Source organism: Giraffa tippelskirchi, chromosome 13 (genome assembly GCF_054371585.1).
Source record: "Giraffa tippelskirchi isolate mGirTip1 chromosome 13, T2T-mGirTip1v1.2.pri, whole genome shotgun sequence".
Classification (NCBI taxonomy): Eukaryota; Metazoa; Chordata; class Mammalia; order Artiodactyla; family Giraffidae; genus Giraffa; species Giraffa tippelskirchi.
In genome coordinates, this window is record NC_137287.1 from 89,250,459 (window position 1) to 89,265,862 (window position 15,404).

The 15,404-nt window shown below is 45.1% G+C and overlaps 2 protein-coding genes across 30 annotated transcripts in view; one reads left to right on the plus strand and one right to left on the minus strand.

Annotated features, from left to right (window-relative positions):
• The window catches only part of WDR37 (WD repeat domain 37), a 34,872-nt gene extending 27,099 nt beyond the window's left edge, over nucleotides 1–7,773 (minus strand). For 13 of the 28 annotated variants that reach the window (XR_014073544.1, XR_014073540.1, XR_014073536.1 and 10 more), the window contains exon 1: nucleotides 7,592–7,773. The gene's annotated coding sequence lies outside the window, so the exon portion shown is untranslated. Of the gene's footprint in view, nucleotides 1–3,191; nucleotides 7,265–7,591 lie in introns of those variants that run through there. The other 15 variants (XR_014073539.1, XR_014073538.1, XR_014073535.1 and 12 more) reach the window with 5 other exon arrangements.
• A 2,540-nt stretch (nucleotides 7,774–10,313) lies between these two features.
• On the plus strand, nucleotides 10,314–13,480 carry LOC145532785 (isopentenyl-diphosphate Delta-isomerase 1). Of its 2 annotated transcripts, none has more exons than XM_081558569.1 (5): nucleotides 10,314–10,724; nucleotides 10,966–11,138; nucleotides 11,272–11,364; nucleotides 11,814–11,944; nucleotides 12,887–13,480. In XM_081558569.1, exons 1-5 carry the CDS (start codon nucleotides 10,576–10,578, stop codon nucleotides 13,202–13,204), a joined length of 864 nt encoding a protein of 287 aa, XP_081414695.1. In that variant the 5' UTR covers nucleotides 10,314–10,575; the 3' UTR covers nucleotides 13,205–13,480. The 2 variants fall into 2 exon arrangements, with proteins under 2 accessions (XP_081414695.1, XP_081414696.1); XM_081558570.1 differs by having other exon boundaries at nucleotides 10,314–10,539.
• Nucleotides 13,481–15,404: the final 1,924 nt, after the last annotated feature.

A 15,404-nucleotide genomic window follows, 5' to 3' on the forward strand; every position in this document is an offset into this window, starting at 1 on the left:
CTTAATATTAGCACGTGGCTTTCTTCTAAGCCCCTAACAGGTCAGTTACACTGTTGATTTTCAATACTGATCTAAACATGCATCCATGGAGTAAATCCTACTTGGTCAATGGTGCATAATTCATTGTTTCTTATCTCATTTTGTTTCTTCTTTCTGCCTTCTTGTAGGTTATTTGAACATTTTTTTGGAATTTCGTTCTGATTTCTCTTGTTTTTGAGTTTCTTTTGTATAAGTTTTCTTAGTGCCTGCTAAGTCTTCACTATTTTTTCACAGCTTATCAGTCTGCTGACCACCAACGTTCTACCAGTTCCTGGTGAGTGTTGAAGCCTTACTTCCTCCATGTCCCTCTGCCCTCCCCACTGACAACATAATCGTCTTAAGTGTTTCCTCCAAACACTCTGAGAACCACAGCAGACAGCTGTGCTTCAACTTTCAAACCTAAGTCAGAGAAGGAATGTCTATTGAGTTTACCAATTCATTTACTCTCTTCATTGTTTCTTCTTCCTTCCTGGTGTTCCTACAGCGTTTCCTTTCTGTTGAACTTCCTCTATTATTTCAGGGTAGCTCTACTGGTAACAAATCATGTGAATGATGTTTTGATAGAGAATTCTATCTGATGGTTCTTTTCCTTCAGCACTTGAAAAACATACTACTTCCTTCTGGGCTCTGCAGTTTGTGATGAGAAATCAACTACAGACAAAGGGACATTTCTCTCTCCCACTGCTTTTTCATCTTTAGTTTCAGAAGTCTGACGATGAGGCAGCTTAGCAGAGATTTCTTTGAATTTATCTTGCCTGGGTTTCACCATACTTTTTGAAATATAGGTTTATGGCTTGCCAAACTTGGGAAATACCTAGCCAGTGTTTCTTCAAACGTATTTGCAGCCCCACTGTCTCTCTCCTCTCTTTCTGATAAGGACAGGTCTCTTGTTAAAGGCACAGGTCCCAGGGGTTCAGTTTACTTTTTTCCAGTCTATTTTCTCTCTAATGTTCAGACTGGGTAATTTTCATTGTTTTATCATCAAGTTCATGGATTCCACAAGCTCATTTACTATACTCTCCAGTTCTAAAATTTCCATTTGTTTCTTCTTTACATCCCGTATTTTCTTCCTGAAATTTTCTATTTTTCATTCGCTTCAAGTGTTAGTATCTCCTCACTGAAAGTTTTATGATGGCTGCTTTAAAATCCTGTCAAACAATTCTAACATATGCATCATTCCTGTGTGGCTGTTAGCTACCTTTTCTGATTCAAGTTGACATTTTCCCCCTCGGTGTGAGAAGCCTCAGTATGCAGGGTGTTGTTATTAGACATGCTGCTACTGCTAAGTCGCTTCAGTCGTGTCCGACTCTGTGCGACCCCATAGACGGCAGCCCACCATGCTCCCCCGTCCCTGGGATTCTCCAGGCAAGAATACTGGAGTGGGTTGCTATTTCCTTCTCCAGTGCATGAAAGGGAAAAGTGAAAGTGAAGTCGCTCAGTCGTGTCCAACTCTTAGCGACCCCATGGACTGCAGCCTACCAGGCTCCTCCATCCATGGGATTTTCCAGGTAAGAGTACTGGAGTGGGGTGCCATTGCCTTCTCCATATCAGACATGGGATCTGATCTAAGTCTTCCAGCAGGCCTCTTCTGACACTGGCCCAGCCAGCCAACAAGGGTATGGCCTTGTTTCTTCCAGGTGGATATAGAAAGTGGGGATGGAAGCAAGTGCTCCCTGCTCCGCCTCCTCTCACCCAGGAGGAAGTACCCCTTGCCAATGCCGGATGAAGCTCCCCTGGCCTCTATTCACACCGCCAAGCTGAACCTAGGGCACCTTGTTACTGTGCCGTTCCAGGTGGCAAAATTCCTGAACTTTTGCTAGGTTTCTTCTGAGGCCATTCCAACGGGAAAGAGGAGGGTGTTCTTTGTTATCACACAACAGAGCTGAGAACCCAGCTCCTTACCAGGCCTCTCTGATCCCACCCAGCACAGTGTGGTCCACACAAGGCTTGTCAGGGATCAGGGACTAGATTCCCTACCCCACCTGGAATGCTCAGCCTGAGGTGGGGCCACAAGGTTTTCTAAGCACGTCCTGTCTGGCAGTCTGTCCCTTTCCTGGTCTTCTGGTCAGAGGCCAGCTTTCTCAGGGCTTGCTGAGCCCTTTGGCATTGCTGGGTTGCGGCTGCTCCAGTCCCAAGGTTAGGATGTATGGGGCAAGAGGAAAACCCAGGGAACTCAGCCCTGAGTCAGTTCTCAGGTCCCCATACACAAACAATTTTCTTTCTTCTCTCCACTTTTCAGTCTCATATTTGTTTTGTATTTAATGTCCACTGTTTTTAGCTATACTTAGTGGGAGCAACAGGAAAAATATACATCTACTCTAAAGCCAGAGATCTTTTGACTCTCCAATTGAACATGTGTAGGCCTTGTACAAAAGGTAACAAAAAAGTACATTCAATTTGGTCAATTAGTTCTTTGCATTTAGGTTTTAAAATTTGAAATCCACTAATTTATTAAAATTACCACTTTTTGCAGCATTATATAGACAAAATTTAACTCTCAAATGTTTTTTTAAAAAGGACACAATAAGATAACATTTTATCTCTAAAATTCTCATTTAAAAAAAAATATCTTCTATCCTCCTTGCTTTTTTGGATACTCTCTGTCAAAGCCAGCCACAAGACCAACCCCCATTCAAGCAGAGGGCAGAGACTTCACCTACTGACAGGACAATAAGAATCTGTGTTATCCATCACACCTTATTTCACTCACATGAGTTTGAGAGTCATACAAACCTAAGTCCCCACTAATCCCTCAAAGGGCTGGCTCTCTTCCATCATGAAGCCTCAGCTTGAATGTCACTTCCCAGAACAACCTCCCTTGATGACCACTAGTCACAGCACTTCATGACTCTCACCACGCTTGTACCTACATCCTATTTATGATTTACTCACTTAATAAGCGTTTCCCCCACTACACAATCAACACAGTGAGGACTGGGACACAGTAAACTGGGGCCACTACTGTATTTGTACTGTATTTATTAGGCTTGACATAAACACATCTTCATATATCTGATGGGTAGATGAACACTACATCTACCACTGACAGGCTGTGTAACTCTGGTCAAGTTACATAACCACGTTCTGAAGGCTTAACTCTGTATCTTTAAAGCAGGGATGACAACAGCACTACACTTCATTAAGTCACTCACCAGTATTCGTCTCATCTGGATGGGCTGAGCACTGGGAATGCTGTAGTGAACAAAACAGGCTTGGTTCCTACCTTCTCAGAAAGCTTAAGAGTTGAGTTGGAAGACAGATATTATACACACAATCTCGTAACTTATTACAGAAGTTATAAATCGTGACAAGTGCTACAAAAGACTTGTGCAAATATTATGAGACCAGCTATTAGCTAAGTTACAAAGATCATTCTGAGAGGCCAGCATCCAAATTAAGACTGAAGAATTCCTAAGAATTAACCACATGGAAAACAGAAAAGGGAGTAGATATTTCAAGGACAGGAATAGCATGTGAAAATGCCCAGATATTAAAAAACAAATACTATAGCTATAATACAGCAAACAATGGACAGAATGGTGCAAGGTAAGTGGAGAGATAGGCTTAGAATCTAATCTTTTGCCTTTATAGTTTATCCTAAAATAAAGGAAAGTCACTTAAAACTTCTTAAGCAAATAAGCAATAGTGGACTGGCTGCTATGTGAAAAATACATGACAAGGTAAGACGACTGTGAATGCAGAAGCCAGTTAGGCAGTTACTGAGACAGTCAAGGTAATAGATGATAACAGTTAAGATTAGAAGAAGATGAATGGATTGGGGTGGGTGGGGGGAAGAAAAGAGAGGTAACAAGGAGAGCCCCGTTTCTGAGGCAGCAGGTAGGTGAAACAGAGGTCAGATTACTGAGATGAGACAGCAGATATGGAGAAGAAATCAGGACCTAATACTGAATGTATTATGTTTTTGCAAGGCCTTTGAATGTCAAAATACAAGGAGGCAGGGGTGTACAGGTTTAGAGATGAAAAGAGAACTAAGCAACGTGTATAAAACTGGGAGAAGTCTACACTGAACGTAAAGATGGGTACTTTGACCCTATCATGCCTCTAAGTCCAATACCTTACCATTTTTAACTGCTCTTCTGCACACGAGGAGGGAAAAGTATATTACTGGTAGATATAGGCAACACAGAATAAAACTGTCTCTCACAAAAATTATTTTTGATGGAAAAATGACAGAATAAATCTTTTTCATGAAATTTAGATCTGAAAAATTTGAGCTATAGAAATTAGAAACAGTTGAGACAAAAGTATAAAAAAAAACAATGGCAGAATCTGTAGTTGGCAGAATTTTACATACACACAAAAAAAGAGATACTGATATTTAATTTAAAATATTTGAACATAAATTCTTTAAGCAAGGATCCTGAAGCAATTCATATGATCCCACTGAAGAGCACTTCAATAACTTTTTCACAGAAGCATTTAGAAACTATTTAACTGCCATATACAAAAGTTGTCCAAGAAATCAAAGTGACTTAAAGGAATCTTAACCAGAAATTATATTCTTCATTTCAAAAAATAAAGGTCCCAGGTGGAAAAGGCAAAAATGAGCCTTCTGGGGTGCTGCGAATGTTCCCTATCTTGATCTGGTTTATGCTTATACAAAGATGTATATATAGGTAAAAATCCACAGAGCTGCACATTTACAACTAGCACACTGTATGAACTTACTGTATGTTTTTTACTCAATAAAGAAGAACTCCCAGGCTAAAAAAAAAAATAGGAAGGTATATATAATTCTCTTTTCAGAGAGCACACATGTTAAATGACTAACTTCATAAAGCATCTCAGTTATTAAGATTTTCAACACAGAACTTTATCCCAGCCACCTCACAGTTTATAAGTTATGTTTTTTAAAGGAACAAACATATCAAAACCCTGTGAAAGCTCAAGAAAAAATGAGACTATCTCTAAATATTTCAATCAAGCAAGTAAAATAGCAGAGAGCTTCTCTTTCCTTCCTTAAAAACTTCATCAGTAGAAATACTCTGGTAAGCATAAACTGAGAAGCTAATGCATTCTGAAGGTTCTACAAATTGCTTATACAAAGTGTGAAAATTGCAATATTAACCTTCCTTCCACCTCAACGATAGTCTCCCTTAAGGATCACATAACCAGCTTGTCCAGCGTCTGTATCTTCAGTAGAAATAAGCAGTTTTCTTCACTACTAACTTGCAAGATTCTCACCCCGGCCTGTCCCTGAGCCTTGAACCCCTCTCTCAACCCCATGAACCACCTGATGCTACTCTGGGCTTTGCCTACTTTTGTTGGTCACCTCACCAAATAGTCAATGTATGGTCATCTTTTCCCACTCATCAATTTCTACACAAACACACACATTTAAAATAATTACAAATCTGAAAGAGGTTTTGGTTCTCCAAAGAGGTTTTAGCTCTTGTTTAGTCACTAAGTCGTGTCTGACTCTGCGACCCCAAGGACTGTAGTCTGTCAGGCTCCTCTGTCCATGGGATTTCCCAGGCAAGAATACTGGAGTGGGTTCCCATTTCCTTCTCCAGGGAATCTTCCTGACCCAGAGATCAAACCTGTCTTCTGCATTGGCAGGTGGGTTCTTTACCATCTGAGCCACCAGAGAACCTTCCTGACAGGGCATATGACTGCATTAAACAGGTTTATGTGAATAAAAGGTCCTGCTGGTTTTTGTAAACACATCCTGCTGCTGCTGCTAAGTCGCTTCAGTCGTGTCCGACTCTGTGCAACCCCATAGACGGCAGCCCACCAGGCTCCGCCATCCCTGGGATTCTCCAGGCAAGAATACCGGAGTGGGTTGCCATTTCCTTCTCCAGTGCATGAACAGGAAAAGTGAAAGTGAAGTCGCTCAGTCATGCCTGACTCTTAGCGATCCCATGGACTACAGCCTACCAGGCTCCTCCGTCCATGGGATTTTCCAGGCAAGAGTACTGGAGTGGGGTGCCATTGCCTTCTCCGAAACACATCCGAATAAGTATAAATAGTTCCCTCCAAGAATCCAACCTCCCTATCCTATTGGTCAAGTATATCAATTTAATATAAACTCTCCTTCTGTGCAACTGGTTTGCCCTTGCATGTCACATGCCTACTATACCCTACAAACAAAACAATACTCACAATTACAAACTCAGTGGCCTTTTTAAACACTTTTGGCCAAAGAAAAACAATGACTAAATAGTAAATGTTATGAACACGCAAAAAAAAAAAATGGTTAAAAGCTATACTCTGCATGTGGCATTTAATAACACAAAACGTGGCTGAAAAGCCGGTAGAGTTTTTCATAGCACTTCACTGCAAAAGTACCCTTATTGAATTTCGGAAGACAAACGACAAACTCAGCTGCTGAGTGACATCAACCAAAGGCAGCCCCGCAGTCCAGCCTCGGTAAACCGGCTGAAGGTGTCCCGTCGTCGACCCAGTCGAAGGCACGCTCACCAATTCTGGACCTGATGCTGGACTAGGGGCATCTCTAACCGGAAAACCACCAACACTATTTAAAGACCTCAATTATTAAAAGAATGAGCTCGCATCAAGGATGAACTTCTTAACTGTCAAGTCGTCTTAGAAGCAGCAGCACTTGGGAATTCAGAGCGCCGTCGGTACTCCCGGGGAAAGAGGCTGAGGGCGTCAGCTCGCGGCCAAGGCACAGCAGGTGCGCGCGGCTGCCCGGTCCTGGGGAGGAAGGACACGCGCCGGGGCCTCCGTGCGAGCACCCGGCAGGACGCGAGGCTGGACACGGCCCGCCGCTCCAGCCCAAGGTCGCGGCGCCCCTGGCGCGGTTCCACACCCTCAATGGGGCCTGAGGACCCCGGGTTCCTGCACGCTCGCGGGTGCGAGGTTCCCGGGGGCCGCGAAGGACCCGCCTTCCCAGCCGCTCTGGGCGAGGGGCCCGCGTTCCAACTCCGTCGAGACCCGGCCGGGCTCGGGGTCAGAGAGGGGCGCGGAATCAGGGCCCAGGTCGGGGTGCGCGGGGCCACCCAGGACAACCCCGCCCAGCGGAGGCCGCCGCCGCCGCCGCACAGCCTGCGGCAGCGGTCCCGGGAGAAAGATGGCGGGCCAACACTCACCTGTCACGACGCCGCCGAGCCCGCCGCCGCGTAGTGCCAGCCGGGCAGTGCGCTGCCGCCCGTGTCTTCCCAGCCACGCGGCGAGCGGGACGGACGCAGACGCACAGGACCTCGAGTCCCCGCCTAGACGCGGCCCCAAGACCCGGCAGCCCAACGCCCCACACTTCCGGCGCCGGAAGTCCCCGCCCCGCCTCCGCCCCACACCGGAAACCCCTCCCGCCATCCTTCACGCGCAGGCCCGACGGGAAGCCCCGCGGCTGGCACCGCCGGAAGTCCAGCCCCGCGCAGGAAGTCCCAGCAGCTGCCTGCGGGGGCGGGGATCCTAAAGTGGGTCGCCGCGGCGGCGAATACACAGCTGGCCCCCGGGACCACCTGGTCCTCGCCCTGCTGTGTCGGCACCCATCTGAAGTCCCCGCGTAGGGCCGAAGGGCGGCGGGCGCCCCGTGGTCCGGGGGCGCTGTGGACCTGCGGGTACTCACGGCGGCGGGGGCCCAAGGGCGTCCCGGGCGGGCGCAGGTTGGCGTCCATTTGGACCCGGGTCGGGTCTCTGGAGTCGCCGGCCCCAGTCGGAACCGCCTCGTGTGCCGGGAACCGCTTCCCGGGCGTTGCTTCCCGGGGCGGCGCGGGCGAGGCGGCTGCGCGCCGATCCCGGCGGATCTGCGGAGGGTGACTCACCCCCTGCAGCCTCCGGTCTGAAGTGTGTGTTCGCCATTGGCTGCGGAGACGAAACAAAGGCAGCGTCTCGCCGCGAAAGGTGGGACCTGATGGCCTTCTTGTCCTTGTACAGGTTGAAAAAATTACAGGGTGCGCAGGCGGCCTCTGCTCTAGGAACAACCAGCTGGGCGTTTAAAGTCCTAAAGCAAAGACGAAATCAGACGCGTGGGAGCATTTTTTTTTTTTTTTGATACAGACTAAAGCTCATCATTCGAATTGGAGAAGCATTAGTACGGTTGTTACACAAGAAACAAATTCGACGTATATGGGGATTCGAATAGCCACAATGTTTGTGCAGTAAAACCCGAGGTTACTTCAATATTCAGTATAATAAAAGTTTATTGCTAGAATCAGTTATATAAGGTGAACTGAGGGTTTTAAGTTTAGTGGTTGTAGCTGCCATTCAACTAGCAATTTTATTAGGGACCTAATACGCACAAGGCATTCTGCAGGGCGAGGGAGCAGGTAGAATGCCCAGTAACCACAATATCAGCTACAATTGATTCAGGTGCTAATATGTGGTTTTATTTTGAAGCACAGCATCAACAGTTTGGGTGAAACTTAGGATGTTGTTATAATTGAGGTAATCTTTGCTATATTTAGAATTCTGTAAAAGTCACTGGAAATAAAATGACTGTAAAGAAGTGTCACAAAAATAAGAGGGGAATGGAATCAACAATTTGAGGGCCCGCTGTGTGCCAGGCACGTAACATATTTGTTAACTTGTCTGATCCTCAAGCCAACCTAATAAAGTGCCGATCAAAACTGCGATGAGGTACCACCTCACACTGGTCCAAATGGCCATCATCAAAAAGTCCACAAATTGTAAATGCTGGAGAGGGTGTGGAGAAGTGGGAACCCTACAGCCACTATGGAGAACAGTGTGGAGGTTCCTTAAAAAACTAAAAATACAACTACCCATATGATCCAGCAATCCCACAACTGGCCATATATCTGGACAAAACTCTTGATTTCAAAAGATACATGTACCCCCAAATGTTAACAGCAGCACTATTCACAATAGCCAAGATATGTAAGCAATCTGAATGTCCGTCAACAAATGGAATGGATAAAAAAAGACATGGTGTGTATACACACACACAATGAATAAAAAAGATGTGTATACACACACTGGATAAAAAAGGTGTGTGTATACACACATGCGTGTGCACAATGGCATACTACTCATTAAAAAAAAAAATGAAACCTTTTGTAACATGAATGAACCTAGAGATGGTCACAGTGCTAAGAAAGTCATCTAAACACATATTTGTAGGTGGGATCTAAGTTCAGTTCAGTCACTCCAGTCGTGTCCTGCTCTTTGCGACCCCATGGACTGCAGCATGCCAGGCTTCCCCTGTTCATCACCAACTCCCTGAGGTTGCTCAAACTCATGTCCATGGAGTCAGCGATGCCACTATTTACAGTATGATACAAATGAACTTTAATTTACAGAACAGAAATAGACTCACACAAAAAAACTTAGGCCTACCAAAGAGGTAAGGTGGGGGGGGTGGATAAATTATATTGGGGTTAACATATACACTACTATATATAAACAGAATCCAAGGATTTACTGTGTACCACAGGGAACTAACTGTATTCAACATCTTGTAATAACCTATACTGTTAAAGAATAATGTGTAAACTATCATTTTGCTGTATACCAGAAACATTATAAATCGACTAAAATAAAGTACAAATTATTCTGAATTGAACTTAAAACACGCCAGCACGCTAAGTCGCTTCAGTTGTGTCCGACTCTGTGCGACCCCATGGACTGTAGCCCGCCAGACTCCTCTGCTCTGTCCACGGAATTCTCCAGGCAAGAATACTTGAGAAGGTTACCAGGCCCTCCTCTAGGGGATCCTCCCAACCCAGGGAATGAACCCGTGTCTCACATCGCCTGCATTGGCAGGTGAGTTCTTTACCACTAGCGCCACCTGGGAAGTCCAATTAAGCGTGAGGATGTTACAATTAGTTGTCAAAACTCAAAAAGCTAGTATGCAATGGAGCAAAGATTGGATTAAAATCCAGGTCCACATCAAAGCCCACGTTTTCCACAGTGCGTTCCTTTGATAGTGCTGCTGTAACAAAATGCCACGAGTCAGGCTTAAACAACAGAAATTTTTTGTCTCAGGTCTGGAGGCTTGAGGTCCAGGATCAAGGTGCCAGTCGGTGCTGGTTCCTGCTGAGACCTCTGACAGGGAATCTGTGCCATGTCTCTCTCTCGCCTTCTGGTGGTTTACCAGCAACTCCCGACTGGCAGAGTCATTTTCTAACTCCTTTCCTTCACAAATAGTGACAAACTTGTCTAGTTACTTTGAAGTCGCCACACCACCCGGCGGGGACAGCTCACGCTCACCAACAGGTCTGTTTGGCGCACAGAACTGCTTCACACAAGCGTCTCCCCGCGCCTCAGACCGCGAGAGCGCGGAGACGCCTGACGTCAGCGCGCCGCGTGCGCAGCGCCTCGGGTGCGCCGACTGGCTAGAGCGGCCAGGGCCGAGGGCAAGACGTAAACGGACGCTCACCAGGTCCCTAGTCAGTGAGTGCCCTCCGTCAGGCCGCTCCGCAATCGAGGAGCGTCACCTCAGCTGTATACCGAAGGCGCCGAGAGCACCCGCGCTACGGCCTGGGGAAGGTTCCGCAGGCCAGAGCCGTGGGAGGAGACGCCTGGAGATCAGGAGTGGCTCCACCGCGCGACCGTGACGTAGGTCGCGGGCCGGCGCACCATTGGCCGGCGGGAATGTGGCGCGCCCTGGCGCCGGCGCGGGCAATTGGCCGCGCGGCCTCGGGGGGCGGGCCTCGGGCCGGAGGCGGGGCCCGTGCCTGGGGGCGGAGTCTGAGAGAGACTCGCCCGGCGGCCCAGCTTTCAGTGGACGGCGAGTGTCTGAGGTACGGAGGAGAGGATCTGTGAGGTGCCAGGAGGCGGGCTGGGGTCCGGACTTTTCGCGCTGAGGGGACGGCCGAGCGCTTGCGGATCTCATCCCGTAGTCTAACCCAACCGTGTGGGGAAGTAGCCGGAGGCCCGGGGTCTGCGCCGCGTGAGCAGCGCTGGGGGCTGTAAGCGCGGCCCGGGGGCCGGCGCGGGGGCGGCTGCGGGGGCGTCCTCCGACCGTGGGAACCCCGTCCCCAGGTTCCCGGGGCGGCGCGAAGGCAGGGCGGTGATGCCGGAGGTGAACACGGACGAGCTGGACGAGAGGCAGGTGCAGCTCCTGGCGGAGATGTGCATCCTCATCGACGAGAACGACCGGAGGATCGGGGCGGAGACGAAGAAGAACTGCCACCTGAACGAGAACATCGAGAGAGGTGCCCGCGAGGGCGGCGGGCCTGGGTCCCCGGGCGCAAGGAGGGCGGGGGTCCCACGTCGTCCCCTCCGGCCGCCCGAGCCCTTGCGAGCCCCAGACAGAGACTCAGGACGTCGCATCTCTCTCGCCGTCAGGGTTGTTGCACCGAGCTTTCAGTGTCTTCTTGTTCAACACCGAGAACAAGCTGCTGCTGCAGCAGAGGTCAGACGCTAAGATTACCTTCCCAGGTAAGTGCTCACCCTTTGTGTGTTGTTGGCAGCTGTACGTGCTTTGATTTGATTTGTCACGTGCAATTAATTTCTGGTAGCCGAGATCAGAAAACTAGTCAGTTGCTGAGTTTTATTTTCTTCACACGAGAAGCTTGTATGGTGGATGCAACCTAATAAATAAAGCAGCAGTAAAGGATAAGAACTGCTAGGTATGTATAGATGTGTCTGTAATCATTTGTGTCTTATACACGTTTTGACCATTTAGGTTAAGAAAGCATTCATAAAAATGTACATCTACCTGTGTCTTTCACAAAATGGTCGCTGGCGGCGCATTATAACAGATTTAAAATTATCCAGAATCATTTTATTTTTCTGTTACTTTTAAAACTTCAAGTTATCTTAATCTTCCTAACCTACTTTCAGGAAAAGTTTATCTCTGTATATTTATAAACATTAACATGTTACAGGGTGTTTTACTAATACTTGCTGTAGTCACCCATTAAGCAACCCGAGTGAGCTGGAAGAAAAGGATGCTATTGGAGTAAGAAGAGCAGCACAGAGGCGGTTAAAGGCCGAACTCGGAATCCCCATGGAAGAGGTAACCCACCATACCAGCTGAAATCTATTTAGAATACATTAAAACAATTTTTAATAAAACTTTAAATTCAAGTGTAGCTCTCTGCTTTGTATCACTTGGTTTTCTTAGGCCCCCAAAAAGCCCATTAAATAAGTTAAATTTTGACTTCATAATACTTGTAGATACTTAACTCTACCAAAGTGGATTGATTAACCAGTATATAAAGTTGACTGTTTCATAATTGACCAAAGATGAGTATTTTCTTGTGAACTACAGACCTAATTGGGTGAATTGAAATTATCCTCTTGTTCCTGGAATTGTCCCCTTTCAATAAGACCTGAATAAATAAAAGTATTTCTCTTACCTAGTTAAAATGGGAATTTTTTTTTTCTCCTATAAATTCAGATGCGAGGGGGAATGTCACACTTCTGGTTTGAGTGACTCTATTTTCTTTAATATACATTTTTTAATAAATCTACTTTTGGTCCTTGGGGAAAAATTTCAGACTTGAAACTATTTAACACTATTTCAAGTATATAGATTTTCCTGGATCGGGAAGATCCCCTGGAGAAGGGATAGGCTACCCACTCCAGTATTCTTGGGCTTCCCTGGTGGCTCAGCTCTTAAAGAATCTGCCTGCAATGAAGGAGACCTGGTTTCAATCCCTGGGTTGGGAAGATCCCCTGGAGAAGGAACAGCTAACCACTCCAGTATTCTGGTCTGGAGAAGTCCATGGACTGAACAGTAGTCCACGGGGTTGCAAAGAGTCAGACACGACTGAGAGACTTTCACTTTCACAGTATATATACTTTATGTATTCCATGTATTAATAGGAAATTGACGTTTCAAAAATTACCATTCTAAAACTAGTTCTGTTGTTCAAGGTATTACTGAAATGTAGTAGGTTGATTTAGATTATTTTTTTGTTGATGTTTTGGAGGTTTTTCTTTTTTTTTACCCTAGGTTCCTCCAGAGGAAATTAATTATCTAACACGAATTCACTACAAGGCTCAATCTGATGGTATCTGGGGAGAACATGAAATTGATTACATTTTGTTTGTGAAGAAGAACGTGACCTTGAATCCAGACCCCAATGAGATCAAAAGCTATTGCTACGTAACAAAGGAAGAATTAGAAGAACTTCTAGGAAAGGCAGCCCGTGGTGAAATTAAGATAACTCCATGGTTTCAAATTATTGCAGATACTTTTCTCTTTAAGTGGTGGGATAACTTAAATCGTTTGAATCTGTTTGTTGACCATGAGAAAATACACAGAATGTAAAAGTGGAGATGAATGGTTACTAAAGTACTGAAGAATTTCTCTAGTTAGTAAACTTAAAATGAACTTTTAAAAAATCTAGTTCCCTAATGGAACTCTCCTTGGAAATAGTGATACTTTACAACCAAAATTTGTATGGAAAAGAATTCCTGATTTTATGTCATACACCCCATATATATGTACTGAAATTTGTAAAAAAAAAATTGAGAGATTATTATACAAAGAGAGCAAAATAAACTTAACCTGTCTAAACAAATGGTTATGACACATTTAAACAAACAAGTGGAGTTCATTTTTTATATATTGTGATAAACATTTTTAGAAGACTTGTGTAACACTTTACTATCTGCCAGATGGTTGACGTAGCTTTAAACTTTTATCATGGTCCAGAAAAATGTGCAATGGAAGCTATTTGCTTATCTACTTCAAAATATTGCAATTTAACTTTCCATGTTAAGAGATAAATATAGTAGAGCAGTTCAAGGGAATTAAATGGCATGATTTCTGTCATTGAAAGTTGATTTTGTGGTTTAATCATTCTGGAAGTATTTTTGATACTTGAAGTCGAACATTGATTTTGGTAGAGACATTGGCTAGGTGAAGTCATGTAAACAGTCCATACCTATTAGCAAAGTCTGGTTTTCAGAATTACTAGGAACACAGACTATTTGTAAAATGGAACTTGGGTCAGTTGAGTCATACTCAACAACAGGGTCTTTTAACTGTGGCACTGCAGTTTAGGCTGGATAATTCTTTTTGAAGGTTCATCCTTTGCCTTGTATGGCAGCATCCTTAGGTTCTACTCAAAAAATGCCTTTGGCACCCCTCCCCCAAGGCAGCCCCAGTGACACCAAATGCTAAATGTCTTCTGGAGGACATGTCTGCAGTCAGGCCATGTTGTAGGCAAATTAACCAAAAACAGGTTAATATTCATGTTAGATTTGAGTTATGAAATATGTATATATTATTATTTAAACTGTACCTTGACTAATGGTACTTTTTTAAACTCTTGCCACAGATTTCTCACATTTGAGACCTTAAGACTGCTTTATTATCCTTGAATGCTATTAATTTCAGGCAAAACTGTAGCAAATGTTAAGTTTATCTAACAAAAATAAAGATAAATTACCACATTTTGATAGTTATCTAATTTGTTATAACTTCAATACAGTAATAGGTGAAAAGTCCTGTGGTAGCTTAAGCATGGTAAATGCATTCAAAATGCATTTATATTATTTCTAGTTCTTTAGCTTACAAAAAACTTGGTAACTACACTGGCTTGTGCTTGCTGTGTAGGCAGTGGTGTCGTATATTTAGATTCTGGACAAAGCACTGACAACAGGTTACAGAGCAAAGGTACCATCTATTAAACTTTATTGATATTCCTATTTTGTTCATGCATTGTTTTTTCTGACTATCTCCATCTTCCTGTAGCTTCTTGAACATCTTTAAGGCAGCTGTTTTACAGTCTTTGTCTAGTAAGTCTGCCATCTGGTCTTCCTGAAGGATGGTTTCCTAGTTTTTTTCCTTTAACGGACCACACTTTCCACACTGTTTTTGTATGTGAATTTTTAGTTGTGGGTATCTGTGCTTCCTGAGGTCTTCAGGGCTCAGTTCTTTTTCCAAATGTGTTTCCTTTTTGTCAACATGTTGACTTTCTAAATCCCTGAGCATGCAGTGCTTTTTGAAGTCATAATTCTTAAATCTCTAGCTCTCAAAAGGGGTAAAAAAGGAAAAAATGCGGGGGAAAAAGAAATAAGCACTGGCTCTTCAAATTCATCTGGCAGGGATCAATCTCTCGACACCTCTGCCATCAGAAGCAGCAACTGCCAATCAAAAATCTCAGTATTTGGAGGTCAGGGCCCGTGAAGGGCTCAATCTGATGCCAACAGGCAGCTCCAGAAACACTGGCACAGTGACCAACTCGGGATTGGGAGTGGGAGGACAGGCTGATGCTGAGCCACAGGGGCTAAAACTGACCAAAAACTGGTTTACCATCAAGGCCTCCCCGCCACGGGAAGAGGCCAGCCTTTAAACTCCACGAGTCCCAAAGAGTCAGCAGTGTTTCTGCCGGAGCAACTATAATCCCAGAGAGGGACTCTGGGTGTCCCTGGTCGTTCTGCCTGATATCATTCAACAGGTTTCTCTGAACATAACCTTTCCCAGCACAAACAAAACTTTTACATTACTTTAGATCCCTAAA

Bases quoted from the DNA above. Each gene is read 5' to 3' on its own strand.
- LOC145532785 (XM_081558569.1), top strand. From the start codon at position 10,576: ATGTGGCGCGCCCTGGCGCCGGCGCGGGCAATTGGCCGCGCGGCCTCG. The intron at 11,139-11,271 runs GTGCCCGCGAGG...TCTCGCCGTCAG, and splicing joins GAACGAGAACATCGAGAGAG to GGTTGTTGCACCGAGCTTTC. The intron at 11,945-12,886 runs GTAACCCACCAT...TTTTTACCCTAG, and splicing joins TCGGAATCCCCATGGAAGAG to GTTCCTCCAGAGGAAATTAA.